This window comes from Apteryx mantelli, chromosome 35, assembly GCF_036417845.1.
Source record: "Apteryx mantelli isolate bAptMan1 chromosome 35, bAptMan1.hap1, whole genome shotgun sequence".
NCBI classification, from domain to species: Eukaryota; Metazoa; Chordata; class Aves; order Apterygiformes; family Apterygidae; genus Apteryx; species Apteryx mantelli.
In genome coordinates, this window is record NC_090012.1 from 825,437 (window position 1) to 850,292 (window position 24,856).

Below are 24,856 nucleotides of genomic sequence, written 5' to 3' on the forward strand. Positions count from 1 at the left end.
CAGCCCCCCGCAGACACGAAGGCGACAGTGAGACCCCGGCACGGCCCTTGCTCCGCTCCCCTCCGGCACCTTGGTGGCTGCAGCGCCCGGAGCTGCCTGAGAAAAGCCGGGTCCGGAGCGGCGCTCGGCAGCAGCGCGGGCAGATCCCGGCGCGGGGCCCGGCAGCCCCGTCCCCATCCCGCAGGATTCAACCCCCGGGGGCAGCCGCCGCCGCTGCGCTGGAGCTGGGAAAAAGAGCCGGGGGCTTGGCAGGGGCATCGCCCCGCTGCTGAGCACGGGTGTCACGAGTTGCCGCCCGCAGCGCAGGCCCGGCGGGAAGGGGAGCGGGAGTGGGAGCGGGATTGGGAGCGGGATTGGGAGCAGATTCCCGCGCGGCCCTGGCTCTCTCGCCATCCCTCGCCTGGTGGCGCCGCAGCCCGCGATCCTGCTTCCCGAAAGGCCGGGGAAAACATTTATTTATTTAATTATTTGTTTTTTCAACTTTTTTTTTTTTTTAATGGCTCGCGCTCAAGTTCGGCTGCTTCTTCTCTTCCCCCCCCCGCTCCCCCCCCCCCGCTCCCGCTCCCGCTCGGGCTCTTCTCGCCCTCCCCGCGGCTAATTTATGTTAATCTGCGCTCGGCGCCGCTCGGCCCGGCCCTTTTCTGCGCCGCCGCCTCCCGGCCCCACCTCAGATGTTCTGCGGGATCTTCGGCGAGTTCGGGGCAGGATTTTTCCTCCATTAAAAAAAAAAAAAAAAAAAAAAAGCAAGGGGGAAAGAAAAAAAAAAAAAAAAGTCGCATCGCCCGGGGAAAGCGTTTTTTCTTCGGAAAGCGCCGCCAGCGGCTCCGCTCCCCGCCGGATCGTGCCGCCCTGCCTGCTTTCCCCGCTCGGCAACTTCGCCGCTTTTTAGTTTTTGGGGAGGGGGGAAACGCCGTTATCTGCCCGCGGGGAAGAGGAGGAACCGCCGCCGCCGCTTCCAGGGAGGATTCTTTGCTCTCCCCGTCCGGAGGCCCCCCAAAAAAAAACACCCCCCCCACCAGGGGCAACGCAGAGCCTCGTCGGAGTCGCGGCGCCGGCGCGGGAACTGCGCCAGCGAAATTCCCACGCCCCGAGGAGAGACCCCGGCCACCGCTTCGGCCTGATCCGCCGCTTCGTCCCGATCCGCCACTTCGCCCCCGGAGCCTCCCAGCCGGCCGCGGCCCCGGAGCCGCCGCTTTCCATCCCCCCCCTTGAAGAGCAGATCCGCCGGGAAGCGTCGGGCCTCGGCCGCGCCGTCCCGTCCCCTCGCCGCGATGTTCAGCTGGATGAAGAAGCAGGAGCCGAAGAACCCCGAGGTGATCCGCACCGTCACCGAGGGGCTCAAGGAGCTCTACAAGAAGAAGCTGCTGCCGGTGGAGGAGTTCTACCGCTTCCACGACTTCCACTCGCCGGCGCTGGAGGACGCCGACTTCGACAGCAAGCCCATGGTGCTGGTGGTGGGGCAGTACTCCACGGGCAAGACCACCTTCATCCGGTACCTGCTGGAGCAGGACATCCCCGGCAGCCGCATCGGGCCCGAGCCCACCACCGACTCCTTCGTGGCCGTCATGCACGGCGACACCGAGGGCATCACGCCGGGCAACGCCCTCATCGTGGACCCCAAGAAGCCCTTCCGCAAGCTCAACCCCTTCGGCAACACCTTCCTCAACCGGTGAGTGCGGCCCCCGGGCACGGGGGGGGGGGGAATCCCCCCGGAATTCCCCACCCCCCCAACGCTGCCCCGAGGGTTGTTTGCCGCGGCCCTGGGATGAGCCAGGCTTCAGGAATGCGGCGGCGCCGCCTGCCAAGGCCCCTGTGCCCCAGTGCCGGCCCTCGCCGCCGCCGCCTCGGAAAGAAGGCGTCAGGGCTGCAGATGCGCTGCCAGCGGCGCACGTAGCCGCGGTGCGAGCGCACGTACTCGGGGCTGCGGCAGAGCTCGTAGCTGGGGCTGCAACAGTGCATGTCGTTAGGGGTGCGATCGTGCACGCAGCTGGTGTTGCAACGGTGCGTTTAGTTAGGGTTGCGCTAATGCATGCAGGGGTTGCGATAGTGTGAGCAATCAGGGCTGCAGTGGTGCATGCAAGGTTGCAATAGTGCATGCAATTGGGGGTGCAATCGTGTACGCAGTTGGGGTTGCAACAGTGCGCGCAGTTGGGGCTGTAATGGCGCGTGCAACTAGGGGCGCAATATTTCATGCAGTGAGGGTTGCAGGGGCGCACGTAGGGCTGGAGTGCATGCAGCTGGGGCTGCAGCGGTGCACGCAGGCAGGGCTGCAGCGGTGCATGCAGGGTTGCAGCAGTGCATGCAGTTGGGGCTGCGTTGGTGCATGCAGTTGGGTTGCAGTGGTGCACACAGGCAGGGTTGCAGCGGTGCACGTAATCAGGATCACTAAGTGCTGCGGAGGCTCAGCCCCGCCGACGCCTCCCCGCACGGGGGGGCTGCACCGGGGCCGCCCCTTCCCCGAGCTGCCGCCGCCGCTGGTCGTCTCCCATCCCGCCAGGGCCGTGGGGCCGGAGCTGGGGGCCCCCGCCGGGCTCCCCACCAGCCTCTTCCTCGCCCTGCACCCAACGCCAACCCGCCCCTGGTCTGCAGGGCCGGATCCGGCGCCCGGGGCCGGGGAGGGAGCCCTCGGGCAGCGGTTCGGGAATATTTTGGGCGTTGTTTACCTTGGCCCGGCTCCGCTTCCTCCTCCGGAGCCGAGGCGCTCGCAGGCCCCGGCCCTCCCCGCCGCCTTCGGGGGCGGCCGCTGCAACCGCACCCGGGGGCTGCAATCGCACCCGGGGGCTGCACCCTGCATTTGGGCACCGTCCCCTTGCCCCCCACCCCCCACCCCAAGCCCACACGAGGGACCCAGGCGTCCGGGCGCTAACGCGGCGTCTCCCCCCGCCTCCCCCCCCCCCCAGGTTCATGTGCGCCCACCTGCCCAACCAGGTGCTGGAGAGCATCAGCCTCATCGACACGCCGGGGATCCTCTCCGGGGCCAAGCAGCGCGTGAGCCGGGGTAAGGCGGCGCGCCGAGGCCGCCCGCGCTCGCCGCACCCGCTGCCGGCCCCCGCGGCCCCCACGCACGGGCACGGCCGCGGCACCGGGCTCCCGGCCAAAATTCCACCCTTTTCCCCCGGGGGGACACGCAGCCGGCCCGGCCTCGGGCTGTGGGGCCAGATGTGCCCCCAGTAGGGCCCGTCTCCAGCTGCGGAGCCAGATGTGCTCCCGTCGAGTGGCCCCGATTCCAGCTGTTGGTCCAAACGTGCCCCCAAAATGCCCCACGTCTCCTGGTGTGGGTCCAGATGTGCCCCCTCCCCGATCGGCTCTGGGTCCAGATGTGCCCCGCCAAAGGACCCACGTCTCCAGTTGTGCATCCAGATGTGCACCCCAACCACACCGCTCACCTTTTAGGGGTCCAGCTGTGCCCCCAAAAGCACCTTTCTCCAGGGTCTGGCCCAGATGTGCTCCCTGGACCACCCTAGTCCCCAGGGTTGGGCCCAGATGTGCCCCCATCCTCCCCCTCTTCATGTGGGTGCCCAGATGTTCCACCCCGACTGGCCCTTTGTCCTGCTGTGGGTCCAGATGTGCCCCCCGGCCCCCCGGTTCCCCACTCTTGGGTCCAGATGTGCCCCCCCCAAATGCCCCCATCTCCTGGCTTTGGCCCAAACGTGCCCCCCCCAAAACACCCCGGTCTCCGGGCTCTGGTCCAGATGTGCAGCAGGGCCCTGCTGCTCTCTCCAGATGTGCACGGGGGAACACCCCCCCCACACGGCCCCCTGTGTCCTGCTGGGGCTGCTACCCCCCCCGCGGCGCCGTCGCCAGCTGCGGGCCCAGCTGTGCCCCGCCAGACCCCCAGCCCCGTTTCGGGTGCTCCGCGGCCCAGGGGCGCCGGGGGGCCGCGCGGTGCCCCACAGCGGGGCCGTGCGGGGGGGGTGGGGGGCCTGCGGGCGCCGGGGCTGGGCACCGGACGGGACCGTGCACAGGGGGGTCTGGGCTATGCACATGCAGGGATTGGGGGTGTGCACGGGTCCGGGTTGTGCACGGGGGGATCGGGGTGTGCAGGGGGTCAGGGCCGTGCACGTGCAGCAATTCGGGTTGTGCACGGGCTCAGGGTCGTGCAGGGCTCTGGGCTGCGCCCAGGGAGGGTCGGGACTGTGCATGGGCTGGGAGCACACGTGTGCAGCAATAGGGCTGTGCACGGGGTCAGGGCTGTGCACGGAGGGATTGGGGCGGTGCAAGGCGCCGTGCCGGGCCGTGCGGGGTTGGGAATGGTGCACGGGGGATTCGGGGCCGTGCGAGGCGCTGTGCACAGTCGAGGTCGGTGCACGGGGGATTGGGGGCTCTGCAAGGCGCTGTGCACGGTCGAGGTCGGTGCACGGGGGATTCGGGGCTCTGCAAGGCGCTGTGCACGGTCGAGGTCAGTGCACAGGGGATTCGGGGCCGTGCGAGGCGCTGTGCACGGTCGAGGTCGGTGCATGGGGGATTCGGGGCTCTGCCAGGCGCTGTGCACGGTCGAGGTCGGTGCACGGGGATTCGGGGCCGTGCGAGGCGACCCCCCCCACACCCCCTGTGCAAGGTCCCGGGCGTTCCGCCCCGCGCCGGCCCCTCGGCGCCCGCTTCCCCGCCGCTCCCCGCAGGCTACGACTTCGCGGCCGTGCTGCAGTGGTTCGCCGAGCGCGTCGACCTCATCATCCTCCTCTTCGACGCCCACAAGCTGGAGATCTCGGACGAGTTCTCGGAGGCCATCCGAGCCCTCAGGGGCAACGAGGACAAGATCCGGGTGGTCCTGAACAAGGCCGACATGGTGGAGACGCAGCAGCTGATGCGGGTGTACGGGGCGCTGATGTGGTCCCTGGGGAAGGTGTTCAACACCCCCGAGGTGCTGCGCGTCTTCATCGGCTCCTTCTGGGCCGAGCCGCTGCTCGTCTCCGACAACCGGCGGCTCTTCGAGCTGGAGGAGCAGGACTTGTTCCAGGACATCCAGAACCTGCCCCGCAACTCGGCCCTGAGGAAGCTCAACGACCTCATCAAGCGAGCTCGCCTCGTCCGGGTGAGCGCGCCCGCCCGCCCGGACGCCGGGGCCCCTCCCGGCTCCGGTTCCCGCGGCCAGAGCCGGGACCGGGACACCTGGGTCCTCTCCCAGCTGTGGTTCCCGCAGGCCGCGGCTGGGACCAGGACGCCTGGGCCCCCTCCCGGCTCTGGTTCCTGTGGACCAGGACGCCTGGGCCCCCTCCTGGCTCCTGTTCCCATGGCCAGAGCCAGGACCAGGACGCCTGGGCCCCCTCCCGGCTCTGGTTCCCCCAGGCCACAGCTGGGACCAGGACGCCTGGGCCCCCTCCCAGCTCTGGTTCCCGCAGCCAGAGATGGGACTGGGACACCTGGGTCCTCTCCCAGCTGTGGTTCTCGTGGACCAGGACTCCTGGGCCCCTCCCGGCTCCGGTTCCTATGGACCAGGACTCCTGGGCCCCCTCCCAGGTCCCGCAGGGCAGAGCCAGGACCAGGACGCCTGGGCCCTCTCCCAGCTCTGGTTCCCGCAGGCCACAGCTGGGACCGGGACACCTGGCTCCTCTCCTGGCTCCTGTTCCCGCGGGCCAGGACGCCTGGGCCCCCTCCCAGCTCTGGTTCCTATGGACCAGGACGCCTGGGCCCCCTTCCCGGGTCCCGCGGGGCAGAGCTCGGCCCGGACGCCTGGGCCCCCTCCCGGCTCTGGGTGGACGTGGAGGCCTCGCAGCCAGGACGGGGGGGGGACCAGGACGCCTGGGTCCCTCGTGTCGGGGGGGGGGGGGGTCCTGGCACGGTTCCCCCCGGCTCCGGCCGCCTCCAACAATAGCCCCGGGGGGGGACACAGCCCCCGGCCCGGCCGCATCCTGCGCCCGGTTTCCTCGTTAGCGGTTTCCGATGGGGCAGAGCCTTCCGCCGCCCTCATTAAGGAGTAATTAACGTCCAATCCCGCCCCCCCCCCCAGCCGGGTCCCGCTCCGGGTCCCCCCTGCCGCTGCCGGAGCCGCCGGGGCCGGAGCCGCCGGAGCCGGGGCGTTGGATCTGGCCGAGCCCCTCACCCTGGCGTCGGGCCGGGCCGGGCCGGGCGGAAGCCGGGGGTCGGGGGCTGGCGGCGTTTTCCAGCGCCGTTTTTCCCTCCCGCTCGGCCTTATCTCTTCCGGCCACCTGCGGCCGCGGCTCTTTGTGCGCCCGGGGCTTCCTCCCGCCCGGAGCGGCCCACGGAGGCGGCTGCTGGGATTTTCCAGGACGGGGGCCAAGGCGGCTCCCGCACGCAGCCCCCGGCCGGACGGGATGGGATGGAAATGGGAATGGGATGGGGATGGGATTGGTATGAGGATGGGATGGGGATGGGATTGGGATAGGGATGGGAATGGGGATGGGATGGGAATGGGGATGGGATGGGATGGGAATGGGGATGGGGATGGAGATGGGTTGGAGACGGGATGGGGACGGGGACGGGACTCCAGCCAGGACCCCCTGCACCACGATCCCGCGGGAGCCACCCCGGCGGTGACCAAGCGTTGGACACCCCGACCCCCCCCGAAACTCCCCCAAATCCCCCCAAACCCCCCCCCATCCGCAGGAGCAGGTCGGGGGGCCCAGGTGTCCGGGTGGGAGCGGGGGCGGGGGCGGCCCGGACGCCTGGGCCCCCAGCGACGGCCGGCCCCGCCGCAGGTGCACGCTCACATCATGGGCCACCTGAAGAAGGAGATGCCCTCGGTCTTCGGCAAGGACAACAAGAAGAAGCAGCTCATCGCCAAGCTGCCGCTGCTCTTCGCCAAGATCCAGCTGGAGCATCACATCCCGCCCGGAGACTTCCCCGACTGCGCCCGCATGCAGGTGGGCGCCGCCGCCGCCGCCGCCGGGGCCGCTCCCGGCTTCTCGCACCCGGATAACCGGCTTCTTGCACCCGGAAAAACAGCTTTTTGCAGCCTTTATTGCACCCAGATAACCGGCTTCTTGCACCCGGAAAAACAGCTTTTTGCAGCCTTTATTGCACCCAGATAACCGGCTTCTTGCGCCCGGATAACCGGCTCTCTTGCACCCGGATAACTGGCTTCTTGCAGCCGTTATTGCACCCGGATAACTGGCTTCTTGCACCCGGATAACCGGCTCTCTTGCACCCAGATCACCCGTCTCTTTTGCACCCGGATAGCCAGGTTTAATCCGCTTTTTTGCACCGGGAGGTTCGATAACCGGCTTTTTGCAGCCTTTATTGCACCCGGATATCCTGCTCCACTGCACCCGGATATCCCGCTCTGTTGCACTCAGATAACCAGCTCTATTGCGCCCAGATAGCCAAGGTTAATCCGCTTTTTTGCACCGGGAGGTCCGATAACTGGCTTTTTGCGGCCTTTATTGCAGCCGGATACCCTGCGCTATTGCACCTGCGTAACTGGCTCTCTTGCACCCGGGTGCCCCGCTCTGTTGCACTTGGACAACCGGCTCTGTTGCACCTGGATAAGCAGCTTTAATCTGCTTTTTTGCACTGGGGAGGTCCAATAACCGGCTTTTTGCAGCCTTCATTGCACCCAGCTACCCTGCGCTATTGCACCCAGATCACCTGTCTCTTTTGCACCCGGATAACCGAGTTTAATCCGCTTTTTTGCACTGGGAGGTCTGATAACCAGCTTTTTGCGGCCTTTATTGCACCCAGATATCCTGCTCTGCTGCACCCAGATATCCCGCTCTGTTGCACTTGGACAGCCAGCTCTTTTGCACCTGGATAAGCAGCTTTAATCTGCTTTTTTTGCACTGGGGGGGGTCCGATATCTCCTTCTCTGGAGATATTCAAAACGCGCCTGGATGCAATCCTGTGCAATGTGCTCTAGGTGACCCTGCTTGAGCAGGGGGGTTGGACTAGATGATCTCCAGAGGTCCCTTCCAACCTCAGCGATTCTGTGATTCTGTGATAACTGGCTTTTTGCAGCCTTTATTGCACCCGGCTACCCGGCTCTATTGCACCCAGATCACCCGTCTCTTTTGCACTCAGATAACCTAGTTTAATGCGCTCTATTGCACTGGGAGGTCAGATAACCCGCTTTTTGCAGCCTCTATTGCACCCGGATATCCTGCTCTATTGCACTGTTGCACCTGCATAACCGGCTCTATTGCACCTGCATATCCAGCCCTATTGCCCCTGGATATCCCACTGTATTGCACCCAGATATCCCACTCTATTGCACCTGGATAACTGGCTCTATTGCACCCGAATATCCTGCTCTATTGCACTGTTGCACCCGGATAAGCAGCTCTATTGCACTATTGCTCCCGGATAACCAGCTCTATTGCACCCGGATAAGCGGCTCTATTGCACTATTGCACCTGGATAACTGGCTCTATTGCACCCAGATAACCAGCTCTATTGCACCTACATAACCGGCTCTGTTGCACCCAGATAACCAGCTCTATTGCACCTACATAACCGGCTCTGTTGCACCCAGATAACCGGCTCTGTTGCACTATTGCACCTGGATAACTGGCTCTATTGCACCTGGATATCCTGCTGTATTGCACTATTGCACCTGGATAACCAGCTCTATTGCACCCGGATAACCGGCTCTATTGCACTGTTGCACCCGGATACCCTGCTGTATTGCACCCGGATAACCGGCTCTATTGCACTGTTGCACCCGGATACCCTGCTGTATTGCACCCGGATAACCGGCTCTATTGCACTATTGCACCCGGATAAGCGGCCCTATCGCCCCCCCGGCTGCCCCGTGTTTAATCCGTGCCCCCAGCCCGGGCGCCCCGCTAATGGCGTGTCCCATCCCGTCCTTCCCTTTCCCGCCCGGCGCGGCGCGGCGGCAGGAGCTGCTGCTGGCGCACGACTTCGGGAAGCTGCGGGGGCCGAAGGGGCGGATGCTGGAGGCGCTGGAGGAGCTGCTGTGCCGCGACGCGGCGGCGCTGGTGCCGCTGCTGCAGCACGAGGAGCTGGCGGCGCCCGAGGCCGCGGTGCACGGCGGCGCCTTCGAGGGCGCCCGCCGCGGCCCCTTCGCCGAGGGCGCCGCCGAGCGCGAGGAGGAGGAGGAGGAGGAGGCGGCGGCGGCGGCGGGCGACGAGTGGGTGGTGACCAAGGACAAGCCCAAGTACGACGAGATCTTCTACACGCTGGCGGCGGCCGACGGCAAGGTGAGCGGGCGGCGGGCGCGCGGCTGGATGCTCGGCTCCCGGCTGCCCAGCTCCGTGCTGGGCCGCATCTGGCAGCTGAGCGACGTGGACGGCGACGGCCGCCTCGACCACGAGGAGTTCGCCCTCGCCAGCCACCTCATCGGCGCCAAGCTGGAGGGCCGCGGGCTGCCCGCCGACCTGCCCCGCCGCCTCGTGCCGCCCTCCAAGCGGCGCCACAAGGGCTCCGCCGAGTGAGCGCGGGGGCTCCGGCCCCCCCACCCCGTGCACCGTGCATCATGCACCATGCAACGTGCACCGTGCACCATGCACCATGCAACGTGCAACGTGCATCATGCAACATGCACCATGCACCATGCAACGTGCATCATGCAACATGCAACGTGCACCATGCAACGTGCACCATGCACCGGCTCCCCCACCCCGATTCGGCTCCGTGCACAATAAACAGCAGGCGCCCAGGATGCGCGTGCTGCATCTGCGAGTTTGCATTGGGGGGAGGGGTTGGTGCAAAAGCCGGGGGGGGGTTGCAAGGGGAGGGTGCGGGTTTGGGGGTTGCAAGGGGATGGTGAAGGCTGGGGGTTTGCAGGGGAACATGGGGGGGTTGGGTACAAAAGCTGGAGGTGTGCACAGGGATCATGCGGGTTTGGGGGTTGCAAGGGGATGGTGCAGGCTGGGGGGGTTGCGGGGGGATGGTGGGGGGTTTGGGTGCAAAAGCCGGGGGGGTTGCAAGGGGACAGTGCAGGCTGGGAATTTGCATGGGGACGGTGCGGGTTTGGGGGTTGCAAGGGGGCGGTGGGGGGGGGGTCATTGCAAAACCTGGGGGTTGCACAGGGATGGTGCAGGTTTGGGGGGATTTCAGGGGGGATGGTGGGGTGTTTGGGTGCAAAAGCTGGGGGGTTGCACAGGGATCATGCTGGTTTGGGGGTTGCAGGGGGACAGTGGGGGGGGAAGTGCAAAAACCGGGGAGTTGCACAGGAACGGTGCAGGTTTTGGGGTGCAAAAGTGTGGGGGGGGACACGGTGGGGGTCCAGGGTGGTGCTGGGGAGGGGGTGGGTGCATTGGGGGGGGGTTGCATGTGTGTGTGCGTGTGGGTGGGGGTGTGCACACATGTGTGGGTGTGTGCACGCATGTGCATGCACATGGGGAGGTGTGGGGGGGGTGCACGCGCACACATGTGCGGGCGTGTGGCAGCGTGAAGGGGGACCCTGACGGAGAAATTCAGTGGGTGACGCCGGGGCACATCTGCATTCACACTGGGATGTAGTGATGGGCGGGCAGCACATCTGGAATAACATCTGGGACGGGGGTCAGGGTCGTGCGGTCGCACATCTGCGCACACAGGAGGGGGAAGGGGCACATCTGGGCTCACATCTGGAGCCAGGGAGGGGGCAGCGGGCGGCAACCAGACCGCACAGCTGGAGCCACACCTGGAGAAGGACGAGCAGCGCTGCGAGGGGGGGTCTTGCCCCCAGTCTTCACATCTGGAGCCCGCGCACATCTGGACGCACAGCTGGATTCATGGCCGGCACGAAGGGGGGCATTCATTAACACATCTGGAGAGGGCTGCAGGGACCTGGTGCACATCTGGATATACACCAGGACACATGGGCAGGGTGCATTGTGTGCCACATCTGGATATAGGTTTGAGTGAACATCTGGGCCACATCTGGAGGAGGTTTAGGGGGTATCAGGGCCCCCACCTGGGGGGGGGTGCAGCATCCCGGTATCACATCTGGACCCGCATCTGGGAATAGCTGGGCTCCTCCCTCCTCCCCACCCCCCGCCAGATGTTACCGTCGACTCACCCCCGCCCCTCGCCTGGTGACGTCACCCCGTGACACCGCCCGCCGCGCGTCCAATCCGGGCCCGCCTCGGGCGCCGCCTCGCCCTTCCCAAGATGGCGCCGCCCCCCCCATCATCGTGCCCAGCCCTCCCTCCCCGCCATGGCGGCCGGAAGCGGGAGGCGGGCACTTCCGGCACGCGGCGCGCCCCGCCCTTCCTTCCCCCCACCCACACTCTCTCACCCCGCGTCCAAGATGGCGGCGCCCGCGGCGGCGCCGTTCCTGGGCCTCGGCCCGGCGTCGCGGCCCCCCGCCGCCTCCCGGCCCCGCGCCCGCGGCCGCCGCCACCGCAAGAAGGGCTGGAAGCGCTGGGCCGGCCCCGAGGCGCGGCTCGGCCGCGAGATCGGCGACTTCCTCGAGGACGTGGCGCTGCAGCAGCGCGCGGCCGGGTGAGGCCGAGGCCGGGCCCGGGCCTGGGCCTTGGCGGGGGGATGCGGGGCCCTGAAGGGGCTTTGGGGACCCAGAAGGGGACTTGGGGGCCTGGGGGGGGGTTCCTGGGGTGCGAGAGGGGCTGGGAGCGGCCTGGAAGGAGACCAGAGGAGCCTGGGGGGGGCTCTGAGGGGGGATTTGGGGTGGGAAATGCCTTGGGGGCCCTGAAGGAAGGGCCAGGAGCGGCCCGGGAAGAGATGAGAGTGTCCCAGCGGGGTGACGGGACCTTGGGGCGACCTGGGAGAGGCCTTGGGGGGGGTCCCGGGGGGAGCAGAGACCATCTGGGGCTGGGAAGGGCTTTGGGGGGGCAGGCGAGGGGCTTTGGGAAGGGTTTGAGGGCGCCCGGGGGGCTCCCGGGGGAGCGAGAGGCCCTGAGGAGGCCTTGGGGGAGCCCCGGGGGTGTGAGGGGACATTGGGGGGGGGTGAGGGGACTTTGGGGGGGGCTCTGGGGTCGCAAAAGGGCCTTGAGGGGACGTTGGGGGTGTGAGGGGGCTGAGAGAGGCTTTGGGAGATGCTGGGGGGGGGAATAAGGGGTCTCATGGGGATTTGGGGGGGCTCCTGGGAGTGGGAGAGGTCTGGGGGGGGGATCCTGGGGTTTGAGGGGGCTCAAGGGGCCTTGGGGCAGCTCTGGGGGGCGGCTGGGGGGTGCGTGGGGCTGGGGGGGGTGCTGGGGTTGTTGTGGGGGGAAAGAGGAGCCGCGGGGTGAGCGAGGGGGGCCGAGGGCCCCGTTTCCCCCCCCACCCCGGGAAGCAACTCGGGCTCCTGCTCTTCCTCCCCCCCTCAGGGGCCTCATCGCCGAGAAGCCGGACGAGAGTCTCTTCTTCGTGGACACGGGCGACGCGGAGAAGGGTGAGCGCGGGGGGCCGGCGAGGGCCCCCCCGGGGGGGCCGGGGGCTCGTGGGGCCGCTCGGCGCCGGCGGCAGCCTCTCCCCGGCCTCGGCGTGACCGTTCCTGCCCGGCGCCGCAGATCGGAAGCTGAACGGCGGGAAGGAGAAGCCGCTGCGCATCGACCTCATCCTGCAGCCCGACTCCAAGGTGTCGGCGCCCAAGGAGTGAGTTTCCCTGCGGGAAGGAGCCTCCGCTTCCCCCTCCGGGCTCCTCGTGCCAGCTGAGACGGGCCGCGGCAGTGCCGGGGGGGATGCTCCCAGGGTGACTCCCTGCCCTTCCGCAGCATCCTGGCGCACCAGATTCCCAACGGGAAGAAGGAGAAGCGGAAGCGGCAGCTGTGGGAGAGGCTGGCGGAGAAGGGGGTGCTGCCCCGGCGGGAGCGACTCCTGCGGGCCCGGCTGCAGAGGGAGCCGCCGGCCGCCACGGGGAGCAAGGTCCTGGAGCCAGGACGCGTCGACCCGGCCAGGAGCTTCTACGACATCTGGGCGGAGAACAGTAAGGAAAAGCGGGAATGGGGCATGGAGCGGCCGTGCCGGCGTGTCCCGGCAGGTGTCAGCACCGGCACTAATGGTTTTGGGGTCATTTCACCCTGTTCGGACGCAAACGAGCTCAAATTCCCTCCCTGTCGGAGCTGGCAGCGCGCACACCTGGGTTCTCCCCGAAATCCGGGAGACGGAAGAGACGCGCAGGCCTGGCATGGCCGGAATGCCTGCGCTCTCTCTTCGTTTCCACGGCTCTTTGTTCCCAGCCGTGGAGCCAACAGCATGGGCGGACGGTCGCGTTCCGGCGGCCACGGAGCCGGGATTAACCCTGAGCCATGCCCTGGTCACTCCGGGGAGGACGGGGGCACGCGCGGGAGCGGCCGAGGAGGAGGAGCGAAACCGGGAACGCTGCCCGCGTCGGGGAGGGGGGGGACCGGGAAAGGGACGGAGCCGCGGGAAACCCACGGAGCGCAGCCTGGGGACCGCTCCCGACGGGAAGGGGGGGCGGATTGGGGCTGGCGTCTCCCGCTTCCCGCCCGGCTTTGGCGGTGGGGGGGGGGGGGGCTGACGTCCCGTCTTCCCACAGACCCGCTGGAGCGGGCGCTGGCCGGCCAGGACGGCTGGTTCCTGGAGCAGACCAAGAAGCAGAGGGTCAAGGTGAGCCCGGAGCCGGGGGGGAGCGCGGAGGGGATTGGAATTCCGGCTGGCTGCTGCCTCTCACGCCGTCCTGCCCTTTTCCCCCTCCTCCTCCGGCAGCGCCCCGCCAGGCTGCGGAAGAAACCCTCGGAAGCGCCCGCCGTGGAAGTCATCGCCGCCGGCGGCTCCTACAACCCCACCTTCGAGGACCACCAGGTCGGGAGGGGGGCGGCTCGGCCGCTCCTAGGGGTCCGGCCCGCTCCCGCCGCCATTCCCGCCGGCGCCTCCGGGCTCCGGAGTGACTTGTGCCGCCGGCTCCCCGCAGGCGCTGCTGCTCCGGGCCCACGAGGTCGAGCTGAGGAAGCAGAAGGCCGAGGAGAAGGTGGAGAGGCAGCTGGGCTTCCCTACGGCTGCTGAGGCTCCCACTGCGGTGAGACCCGGAGCTCCGCTCCCTGGGAGCCTCCCCCTGCTCCGGGCGCCCTCATTCCGGATCCCGCCTTCCCCTGGGACAGGGCGCCCGGAGGCCTCTCGTCGGGCTCCGCGCCGGAGCTGCCGATCGCTCTAAGGGGATGCAGTGGCCTCCGAGGCTCTGTGATAATCCCGCTCGGCTCTGGCTTCTCCCGTTCTGGGAAACCCGGAGCCGAGTGCCGAGCGTGTCCCGCCCGTAGGAGACGCTGTTCCGGGAGGAGTGCGAGGGGCTGCTGGAGGAGTCGGACGAGGAAGGCGAGGGGCCGTCGCCGGAGGAGCCGGGAGAGCCCCTGCGTGCCGGCCCCACCGCTGCCGCCCCCCGGAAGGAGAAGAAGACGGAGCAGCAGCGCCGGAGAGAGAAGGAAGCCCGAGCCCTGGTGCGCCGGGGGCAGAGTTTGGGGGTGCTGGTGGCTCCGCCAGGATCTGGGATCCAGGAGCCGGCCGGAGGACGCGGATGTGGATGTTCCGCCCGCCCGGCCGGCGTCTCACGGCCATGTCCCCGCAGGCGGCCCGGCGGCTCCGGGAGAAGGCGGCGCGGTGCCGGCGCCAGGAGCTCTTCCGGCTCCGCTCGCTCCGGCTGCAGGTGACGCGGTGGGAAGCGGAGCTCCTGCGGCGGCGGCAGCTGCGCCAGGCCAAGCGCCGGGAGCGGGACGCTCTCCCGCGGCGCCTGGGGCGGCTCAGGTGAGCGGGGGGAGCGCGGCGGCGCCGGGGGGGGGGGGGGGATTCCCGTTTGGAGGGGGGGGTCGCCGGGAGGCGGCTCCGGGTTCGGAGGGGAGCTGCCGCCCCATTCCCGCCCCCTCGCCGCAGGTACGAAGCCCCCAGCCTGGAGGTGCAGCTGAGCGACGAGCTGCCCGAGTCGCTGCGCGCGCTCAAGGTGGGTCCGCGCCTTCCATCTTCCCGCTTTTCCCTTCCCTGCGGAGCGCCGCCAGGCCGCGGTGCCCCGTGATGAGCCCCATCCTTGCGCTACGAGGATTCGCAGCCCGGCTGGCTGGGAATGTGAAGTTTTCCCGGGGCTCCCGGGGCCTTGCCGCGTGGACGAGGACCTGGGAGCTGAGGGCACCGTGCGCCACTGCCGCCGCCGCTTCCTTCCCCCCCCCCAGGAAGGAAATCGGGAGCCGTTCCCACGCGAGGGCTTTAGCCGGGGGGCTGGGGAAGGGGGGGGGAGCTTATCCGCCCCCGGAGCAGCATCCGTGACCGGCTCCGCTCCCGCCGCAGCCCGAGGGCAGCGTCCTGCGCGACCGCTTCAAAAGCCTGCAGAGGAGGAACCTGATCGAGCCGCGCGAGAGAGCCAAGTGAGCCGGGGGCCGGAGTGGGGGGGGGGGGGGGATCCCCCCTGCTCCCGCCCGGAGCTGCTCCCGCCGCAGAGCTGGGGGTGGGAAAAAGGCGGGCGGATTTTTGATTCCCTTCTCCTCATCCCTCGCCAGGTTCAAGCGGAAATACCGGCTGAAATACGTGGAGAAAAGAGCCTTCCGGGAAGTGACGTGAGTGGGGCTGGGCACGGCATCCCCCGACGTCCCCCCGACGTCCCCCCGACGTCCCCCGACGTCCCCCGACGTCCCTGCCGACCCCCCGCGCTCTCTCTGTGTCTTGCAGGTTGTAGCCACGGATCCCACCGGCTCGGCAGCTTCCCGCTTCCCGCGCCTCTCTCCTAATAAAACCTTTGGCACCAGCGCGCTCTCCCCGCTGCGCCGAACGCGCCGTCGCTGCTCCGCCGTCCCCGCGCGGCTCTTTGCGGCCGCCTCTGGCGCCGTCGATTCCCCCTTTCCCGCAGAGCCCGGGGGTCTCCCCACCTCGCGCCCCCTCCTCCCTCGTCGCCTTCCCCACCAGCAGGAGCCGGGATAACGGCGGTGGGAGCCGGGGCCCGGATGCCGGCTCGTCTCCGGTTGGGGGGGGCCCTGGCAGATGGTGCTTGGCTCAACCCCTTTCCCCGCTTTAGAGCTATTAGCAGATTAGAGGCTGCAAATCCACAGTGGGAGGGAGCCGCCTGGCTCCCATCCCGGCTCCAATCCCGGCTCCGGCACGGCCGCCCCAACCTGGCTCTGCCCCGCGCGGGGGGCAGAGGAGCAGCCGGGGGGGCATCGGCCACCACCACCCCCGAGTCAAAGCTCGGCCTTAAATCCCAGCGTTTATTGACATCCTGAGGCCCCGGGCCCGGAGCGGGGAGGATTTTCCCCACCTGAGGTTCCCCCCCCGGCCCCGTGCAGTCGCTGCTGGGACGCGAGTGGTGGGTCGTCATCGTCCCCATCCAAAGCGCCGCGAGCGCGGGCGAAGTCCGGTGAAGCGGGAAGCGGGCGGCCGCGGCGCTCAGACGTAGGCGGACTCGCCGGACTGCGCGCGGCCCGGCGCCGGCGCCGGCACCGCTGCCGGGAGCTCCTTGCCGCGCGCCCCGCGGAGCCGCCGCCGCCGCCGCTGCCGTGCCGCCGCCGCCGCCCTCACCTGGCGCCAGCCCAGGTGGTTGAGCTCGGCCAGGTTGAGGAGGACGCAGACGCCGCTGACGGCGAACATGAACACCAGGAAGACGCTCTTCTCGGTGGGCCGCGACACGTAGCACTCCACCGCCTTGACGCAGGGGTGGCGGTCGCACTCGACGATGGCCGGCACGTCGAAGCCGTAGAGGAAGTACTGCCCCGCCAGGAAGCCGATCTCCAGGGCGTTGCGGAAAACCACCTGCACCACGTAGAAGCGGGAGATGCCCTGCTGCCGCTCGGCTTTGGCGCCGGCCGCCTCCTTCCCCTCCTCCGGGCGGCCGGGTGCCACCGCGGCTCCCGGCGGGATTTGCAGCGGGACGCCGCCTCCCGCTCCGGCCTCCCGCTCCGGCAGCGGGCAGAAGGGGTGGTCGCGCTGCTTGGCCGCCTGGTGCACGGAGTAGGTGATGAAGCAGAGGCTGGGCGTGCACACCAGGATGATCTGGAAGACCCAGTAGCGGATGTGGGAGATGGGGAAGGCCTTGTCGTAGCAGGCCTGGTTGCAGCCCGGCTGCAGCGTGTTGCACGTGAACATGGTCTGCTCGTCCTCGTACACCGTCTCGCCCACGATGGCCACGACGAGGATGCGGAAGATCACCACCACCGTCAGCAGGATCCTGCGGGACGCGGGCGGGAGATGGGGCAGCGGCGCGGGCGGCCCCCTCCGTACCCGGCTCCCGCTGATGCGCGGGATGAGCCGATGCCGGTGCCGACCGCGGCCCGGGAACCCCTGAGCCTTCCGTGGGATCCTAAGCGGATTCCCCGGCACGGGGAGGGAGGCGCCGCAGGGATGGGAGCGGGGGGGGGGAAGGTGCTTCCGGAGCCCCCGGTGCTTCCGGAGCCCCGTGGCCCCGCTCCGGCTGCAGGGACGGGGGGAAGGACGCCGATGCCGCCGCCGGCACCGTGCAGGATCCGACAGCAGCGTGGGGGCCGCTGGGGCCCCTCATCCTGCCCCATGTGTCCCCCCCCCCCCCGATCGCTGCCCCTTGGTGCCTGTCACCCCCCCCCCAGCTTTGGGGATGGGGCAGCTGGTGCCCCCAGGCTGTGGGGCTGGAGAGGTGACACCGGGGAGGTGACACTTGGGGAGGTGACACCGGGGGAGGTGACACCAGGGAGGCAGCAGCAGGAGATGGACGGGGTCAGGCAGGGACATGGGGCTCAGCCCCACACCCGGGGCCAGCTCCCCCCCTCCCCCCCCGCCTCGGCGGGATCTGCCCCACAGGGACCCGCGGTGTCACCCCGGGAAGGGGGACGGGACCCCCTGCTGCTCCCCGGGGCAGATCCTGGCCCGGCTGGGGGGGGGGCAATGTGGGGCTGGGTGGGTGATGGGGTCCATGGGGCAATGTGGGGCTGGGGGGGGGGGGACAATGTGGGGCAGGGCCGCGTGGGGTCCGTGGGACCGTGAGCAACGTGGGGCTGGGGCAATAGTGGCTGGGGGGGGGGTCCACGGGACTGGGGGCAGTGTGGGGCCGGCACAGCAGGTCCAAGGGGTGACGTGGGGCTGGGGGCAGCGGAGGGGCAGCATCCGTGGGGCAGGGGGGTCCCTGGGGGCCGGGGGCCGCCCCTCCCTGTCCCCCACCACGGAGCAGCTGGTCTGGGGGGGTCCCAGCACCTGGGGGGGGCCTAGGTGTCTGGGGGACTCCGGCATCTGGGGGGGCCCAGGTGTCCGGGGGGCCCTGGCGTCCGGGGAGTCCCAGGTGTCCGGGGGGTCTCAGGTGTCTGGGGGGCCCCGGCATCCAGGAGGGGCCCAGGCGTCCGGGGGGGCCCAGGTGTCCGGGGGGGCCCAGGCATCCGGGGCCGCGGCACGGCTCACCTGCCGATCATGGTGGAGTGCTGCTGCACCGCCGCCTCCAGCAGCCGCTCCAGGATGGTCCATTCGCCCATGGTGCCGGGCCGGGGCACCGGGCGGCCCCCCCCCACCGCGCCCCGCCGGGCCCCCGCGCTCAGCGCTGCGGCCCCATCGCTGCCGCCGCTGCCGCTGCTGCCCGGGAGCAGCGGCAGCGCCGGCAGCGGGAGCGCGCGGGCAGCGGGAGCGCGTGGGAGCGCCGGGAGCGTGCGGGGGGGTGCGGGGGGACCGGGCACAGGCTGCTCCGGTGCAGCGTGCAGCTCAGGGGCTGCTCCGGTGCGATGCCCGGGCTGCTCCGGTGCAGTGTGCAGCTCACAGACTGCTCCGGTGCGGTGTATGTGCTGCTCGGGTATAATGCACGGCGCACAGGCTGCTCCGGTGCAATGCCCGGGCTGCTGCAGTGCGATGCCCGGGCTGTTCTGGTGCAGCATGCAGCTCAGGGGCTGCTCCGGTGCAATGTCCGGGCTGCTCCGGTGCAGCATGTGGCTCACAGACTGCTCCGGTGCAATGTGTGTGCTGCTCTGGTATAATGCACGGTGCACAGACTGCTCCGGTGCAATGCCCGGGCTGCTGCAGTGCGATGCCCAGGCTGCTCCGGTGCAGCGTGCAGCTCAGGGGCTGCTCCGGTGCGATGCCTGGGCTGCTCCAGTGCAGCGTGCAGCTCACAGACTGCTCCGGTGCAACGTATGTGCTGCTCTGGTATAACACACGGCTCACAGGCTGCTCCGGTGCAATGCCCGGGCTGCTGCAGTGCGATGCCCAGGCTGCTCCGGTGCAGCGTGCAGCTCAGGGGCTGCTCCGGTGCAACGTATGTGCTGCTCTGGTATAACACACGGCTCACAGGCTGCTCCGGTGCAATGCCCGGGCTGCTGCAGTGCAGCGTGCAGCTCAGGGGCTGCTCCAGTTTGATGTCCGGGCTGCTCCGGTGCAGCGTGTGGCTCACAGGCTGCCCCAGTGCGATGCCCAGGCTGCTGCAGTGCAGCATGCGGCTCACAGGCTGCCCCGGTGCAATGTCCAGGGTCTTCTGGCACGGCACACGGGCTGCTCCAGTGCAACATGCGGCACACGGGCTGCTCTGGTGCAGCGTGCCGCTCGTGGCAGTGCAAATGTGGCTCATGGTGGTGCAAATGCAGCTCTTGGTGGTGCAAATGCAGCTCGTGGCAGTGTAAATGCGGCTCATGCTGCTATTAACGCTGCATTTCAGCAGATCTCAAATAACAACTTTTGATGCAGAGATGCCAGCAGGTTTTATCAGGGCGGGAGGGATTTTTGGCCCCGGCAGCGCCTGCCCGGGCAGGATCAGCGATGCGCTGGTGGGACAGCGCATCCCGCCCGGCTCCGGAAAGCCTGCGCCGTTTGCCTGGGAATCGGCTCCCACGTTGGCTTTTTTTAGAGCAGCAGCTAAATTATAACCGGCAGCAGGAAAATCAACCTTACGCTGCGGGAACGGTGCCCAGGGTTAATAAGGACGAGGAGCCAAAGTGCCTGCCTTTAAATATATATATATATATATGTGTGTGTGTGTGTGTATATATATATATATATATATATATATATAGTGCTGAGCTTATACTGCAGCTGCTTTTTTAAGCACCGTGGCCTTGGAAATCCTGCCGCTGTTCCCAAAAATCAATCGGCCGCAGGTCAAATGACCGAGGATGCGGCTCGGGGGGAAAAAAAAACATCGCTCTGTGTCTAACACCGGTCGCTCGACTTGGGTGAAAAAACGGGATTTTCTTATTATTCAGGTGGGTTTTTTTGTTGTTGTTGTTAGTACGGGAGGTTGAGCTGAAATTTGGGAGATGTGATGGGAAACGTGGTGGAGAGGAGCCCGGCTTGGACGGGGAGGCAGAGCTGCCCCAAAAGCCCCTTTTTCCCCCCAAATCGCCCTGAAGCGCTGGACACCCCGAGATGCGGAGTTGCCCCAAAAGCCCCTTTTTCGCCCCCAAATCGCCCATCCTGGCAGCTCCCGAAGCTCCGGGCGCCCCGAGACGCGGAGCCTTTCGGGTTTGGCGCCGTTTCCCACGAGCCGCGAGAGCTCGCAAAGCGCTTTTTTTGGCCTGAAACCTCCAAATCTGAGCTTTCCGTAGGAAGCCGCCATAAAAGGGCAGAGATTTTTGCGCGTTCTTTTTTAGCGGCGGGGAGACGCTCTTTACCACATTTGTACACTGCTAAAGTAGGAAAAAACGAGCGTCGCGGAGGTTTTGGCAGGGAAAAACGGGGATCGGTTCCTGGCAGCTCGCGCGGGGCCTTGCCGGGAGGCGGAGGCCAGGCTATAAATAGGGTGATGGGATAAAAGCTCAAGCACGTTTCCCTGGGTGGGGGGAGAGTTTAAAATTTTTTAAGGCCTCGCGGGATCAATCTCGCGGGATTTTTTCCACCCCACCCCAAGCCCGGGCCCGGCTCCCACCGCCGCCCCGGGGAAGCGCCGGGCGCGGGGCTCGAACACGCGTCACCCTGGGAAGAGCCGGGCGCCGGGCTCGAACCCGCGGCCCCCGAGGCCCTGCGCTTTGCAGGCAGCACTCGTTCGTCCCGACCTTGTGGCGGTCCCGCCTCCTCGCTGCGCTCCGATTGGCCGCGCCCGCGCTCCGCAGCGCTCCGATTGGCCGCGCCCGCGCGCAGCGGCGCTGCGATTGGCGGCGCCGGCGCTACGGCGTCGCTCTGGTTGCTGCGGCGTCGCTCTGGTCGCTCCGGAGGGCAGCGCGGCCGCGTCGCGGCGTTCCGAGCTCGAGGCTCCGGTGGCGTCGCCGTACCGCGGCCGCCGCCATGACGCTGCGCGTCGCCGTGCTCTACTGGTGAGGCCGGGCAGCCCAGGGAAGGGGGGGGGGGACGAGCCTGGGGGGGGGGCGGCGGGGGGGAGCGGGGCCCGGCGCCCTCGGGGCTGAACGAGCCGCTCTGTGTCTCTCCGCAGCGGCGCCTGAGGCTACAGCCCCAAGGTGAGCCGCGTTCTCCTGCTTTTGCCCCGATTTGCCCTGGTTTGGCCTCCCCTCATTAGCCTACGTTTCCCCCCCCGCCCCCCCCCCCGGGCCTGGTGTTCCCCCCCCGGCCCTAGTTTCCCCCCTATAGGCCTTGGTTACCCCCCCCATTGGCCCTAGTTTCCCCCCCCATTAGCCTTGGTTGCCCCCCCATAGGCCTTGGTTTTGCCCCCCCATTAGCCTCGGTTGCCCCCCCATAGGCCTTGGTTTTGCCCCTCCTCCATTGGCCCTGGTTCCCCCCCCATTGGCCCTAGTTGCCCCCCCTGTTAGCCTTGGTTGCCCCCCACACACATTGGCCCTGGTTTTGCCCCCCCTATTGGTCTTGGTTGCCCCCCCCATTAGCCTTAGTTGCCCCCCCATTAGCCTTGGTCGACCCCCCCCCAATTGGCCTTGGTTCCCCCCCCCGGCCCTGGTGTTGCCCCATGACCGTGCCCCAAGCAGCAGCCCCATGCGGGCGGGTGGGCGGGCGGCCGGGCCCCAAAACGCCCCTTCTAACCCCAAATCCCTGCTGAGCCCCCGGCGAGGCGGCCGGTGCCGCAGCCGCAGAGACCTGGAGGGAGCCGGGGGGGGGGGCCGAACCGCCAGGCCTGGCCGGGAGCTCAGCGGCGGCCTCTCCCTCCGCTTCCAGTACCAGCGGCTCCGGAAGGAACTGGAGAAGCGGTTCCCGGGCCAGCTGGAGATGGTGAGTATATGGCGGCTCCAGGCTTTTCCCGGGAGAGCTCGCGCGAGGCCGCGGGGGACCAGCTTCCCCGCCGCTTGTTCCGGGTTTATCACAGTTATCTGGGCGGAGAGAAGCTGCCATTAAAATCCCGGTGGCCGGCGCCGTCCGCCGGAGCGAGGGGCTGCGCGAAGCCTCGCGGGTTTCTCTCTGGCCGTACGTCGCCCCATTTCCTTCTTGCTGGCCCCTGTCCGGGTCGCTCGCGGAGACCGGAGACGACAAGCCGCTCCCGGCCTAATTAAGCGTCGTCGGAAACGAGCGGAGAGGACAGGGAGAGCTCAGCGGGGGCTTGGAACAGGGGGGGCGGATTCACAAGGTGACTTTTGTCCCCTCTCTCTGCTCAGAGCGGTGAAGGGACCCGCGAGGTGACGGGCTGGTTTGAGGTGACGGTGGGCGGCAGGCTGGTGCACTCAAAGAAGGTGAGCGCGGTCGTCGTCGCGGGGACGCCGCAGGTGACGGCTCGCCCGGCCGGAGTCGCGGCTCCGACGGCTCCTCCCGCCGAGGATGCGGTCGGACGCGACGGGGCCGTGAAGTCGCTCCCCTCCTTCCCCCATTTGCACAACTCCCCGGAGTCGCCGAGGGCGAATCCGGTTTTTGGGACGTGAGTTGCTCAGGAGGAGCGAGCTTCCAGGCTTGCCAAGCCTCGCAGCAACTGCTCTTCCTCCTCCTCCTCCTCGAGCCGCTCGTGGTCCCTCCGGTCCGGACACCGGCTCCTCCGAGCCGGGGGGGGAGCGGGGCAGGGCGGGAAGCGCCCTCTTAACTCGCTCTTCCCTGCCAGAACGGAGATGGGTTTGTCGATACCGACGCCAAGCTCCAGAAGATCGTGGCAGCCATCAAAGCGGCCTTGGCCTAGGAGCAGGGAAATGTCCTGATGGATCGTCGCGCAGCAAAGGTAAAGCCGAGGAGGGGGCGGCTTCGGGCGCCGGCCCGGCCTGTCCTGCGTCGAGCAGCTGTGAATCCCAGACAGCAAAGGCGCGAAGCGCGCAGCGGCACGAGGCCGAGCGGCTGCCGTCATCCAGGGGTATCCGCAAGGTGCTCCGAGTCGGCAGCGTTTAACAGGGAAGCGAGCGTAAGGCGGCTCTAACCTCCCGCTCCGCTTTCCTCCCCGCAGCTTAACGAGCAGCCGCCTCGTTCAAGTCGGCCGAGCGCTCCATGACGGGAACTGCCGAAACGTCTCGGGACACGTGGCTTTTCCCGGAGCCCCCCGCGCGGCGCGCCGCTTTGGCCGAGGCGGACGGCGGTTGAGCTTTGCTCCCCAGCCCGCTTTTCTTTCCGCTGGTGTTTAGCGTCGCAGGGGTTGCTCCGATGTGCTCTTTATTTCGGCGCGCGGTGCCTTGAGCGTCCCCCTCCCGCGGGACGCGCGCGGATCCGCCACGACGGAAGCTTTCGCTGGGGCCTGCTGGGTTCGAAGGTAGGGAAAGGGGCTCAAAATAGAGAAGCCGCTTCGGCGGGCGACGCTTTGCCTCTAGTTCGATGCAGAAATCGGCAGCGCGAAGAGAGCAGCCGGCAGCGACTCGTAGCGGGGCGGTGCCGGAACGGAGAGCAGCATCAGCGCGACGTGTTCTTGGGCCTTGCGTAAATAAGCCGCCGCTTGATTCCTTCTGCCGCTGAGTGTCTTCTTTCGCCCATCCTCAAGAGTTCCTTGTCGCTAACAAAGTTTCTCGAATAAAATGCTGAAAACTCTTGACCGGTTTTGTGGTTGTTGCTCCTGTTTTTCCTGAGAAGTAGCTGGCAGAAGCGTTTTGAGCAGGGCGGCGTAACAGCCGCCGCCTCCGCGTCGTGCGAGCGGCGTCCCCCGTGCCTGCCGTGTTTACAGCGGCAGCGCTGTTTCGCAGCGGGGGTGTGCGCTGGCGGGTGGGAGGATTTTGCTGCGAACTCCCGATTCCTCGAGTTTCGAGGCGGCGTTGCTTTCTAACGGCTCTCTACATCCGTTTATATCCTTTTCGGGGCTTTCTAACAACGGTCGGGACAAAAATCCTCAGCGTATTCCAACCCTGAAAACGTTCCTAAGCCTAAAAAATGGTAATAAATCTGCAACCAGGGCCCGACTCCTGCGCGTCGGCTCCTTTAGGGAGGGAAGCGGCAGCAGCCCGATCCCCCCGTGTGCACGGAGCTCACGGCTCATCTCCCAAGGAAGCTCGTCCCTGCTTCGCGCTCTTCCTCCGATCACCCGGGTTTTGTTTTCCCCCTCGGCTCGGCAGCTGAGTGCAATAAATCCCAGCTGGGGCGTGGAGCCGGGGCTGTGCCGGCTGCCTTCGGTAAACACTCCTGCTGGATCTGCTTCCCGTCAGCCTCGGCCATGCCAAGCAGCGCCGGGGCGCGGTATTTTGCCGAGATTTTTTTTTTTTTTTAACTCGTTCCAGCCCCGTTCTGCTCCGGAGCTGCGGAACAATGAGCGGCAAGAAAATAGCGGCGGAGCGAGGCGGGAACGCTGCCGAATTCCCGTGGGGAAAGCTGCCTTTCCCTGCTCCGCTTCCCTTCGAGTTTCGGTTGCTGAGGAGCGGAGGCGATTCCCCCTCCCCGGGGAAGCCCTCCCGGCTCCGAGCGCCAGCGCACCGTGCCAACGCTTTATCCCGAGTTTATACGTGCAGGGCGGGGAGCTAATCGGCTCAGGCCCGTTTAGGGCTGTAATTGGTATGAAATGTTCCCGTTCGGTAAACAACCAATATTTTTTATTGGTAAATAACCGGTAACGGAGCAAATCCCCCGTCTCCCGCTCGGCACGCTGGGGGTTCGCCGTGCCTGTGGCGAAGCTCTTGTGAAGCCTCGACGCTTTGCAGCTTTCGCGTTCCTGCTCTCCCCCGGCAGCGCTACGGCGGCGTTTTCGTACGTCTCGCCCGGCGGAACAAGCTCGCTCTCGTTCTCCTGCGCTTTTTGGGCGGCTAAACGTGCCGGCGCCGCGTTCTCCCGAGCGGCTCCGTGGCGGCGAGCCCCCGGTGCTTCCCCCTCCTTATCCGGCCTCCGAAGCGTTGGGAGTCCCCGGGGGGCGAGG

General features: G+C 67.7%; 4 protein-coding genes across 4 annotated transcripts; 3 read left to right on the top strand and 1 right to left on the bottom strand.

Annotated features, from left to right (window-relative positions):
- Positions 1-752: 752 nt before the first annotated feature.
- EHD2 (EH domain containing 2) lies at positions 753-9,577 on the top strand. The gene is made up of 5 exons (XM_067314527.1): positions 753-1,669; positions 2,901-2,998; positions 4,620-5,032; positions 6,657-6,821; positions 8,796-9,577. The coding sequence occupies exons 1-5, from the start codon at positions 1,272-1,274 to the stop codon at positions 9,348-9,350; spliced, it is 1,629 nt and encodes a 542-aa protein (XP_067170628.1). The 5' UTR covers positions 753-1,271; the 3' UTR covers positions 9,351-9,577.
- A 1,575-nt stretch (positions 9,578-11,152) lies between these two features.
- On the top strand, positions 11,153-15,529 carry NOP53 (NOP53 ribosome biogenesis factor). Its single transcript, XM_067314518.1, has 13 exons — positions 11,153-11,346; positions 12,171-12,235; positions 12,354-12,438; positions 12,558-12,769; positions 13,343-13,413; positions 13,513-13,608; positions 13,718-13,822; positions 14,061-14,237; positions 14,366-14,541; positions 14,668-14,734; positions 15,076-15,152; positions 15,285-15,341; positions 15,454-15,529. The coding sequence occupies exons 1-13, from the start codon at positions 11,153-11,155 to the stop codon at positions 15,458-15,460; spliced, it is 1,389 nt and encodes a 462-aa protein (XP_067170619.1). The 3' UTR covers positions 15,461-15,529.
- Positions 15,530-16,164: 635 nt separating this feature from the next.
- On the bottom strand, positions 16,165-18,209 carry LOC136994982 (gap junction delta-2 protein-like). Its single transcript, XM_067314458.1, has 2 exons — positions 18,139-18,209; positions 16,165-16,942 (listed from the first exon to the last, which is right to left on the bottom strand). The coding sequence occupies exons 1-2, from the start codon at positions 18,207-18,209 to the stop codon at positions 16,165-16,167; spliced, it is 849 nt and encodes a 282-aa protein (XP_067170559.1).
- Positions 18,210-20,812: 2,603 nt separating this feature from the next.
- SELENOW (selenoprotein W) lies at positions 20,813-23,551 on the top strand. Its single transcript, XM_067314520.1, has 6 exons — positions 20,813-20,966; positions 21,083-21,107; positions 21,775-21,828; positions 22,209-22,283; positions 22,643-22,756; positions 22,976-23,551. The coding sequence occupies exons 1-5, from the start codon at positions 20,938-20,940 to the stop codon at positions 22,715-22,717; spliced, it is 258 nt and encodes an 85-aa protein (XP_067170621.1). The 5' UTR covers positions 20,813-20,937; the 3' UTR covers positions 22,718-22,756; positions 22,976-23,551.
- Positions 23,552-24,856: the final 1,305 nt, after the last annotated feature.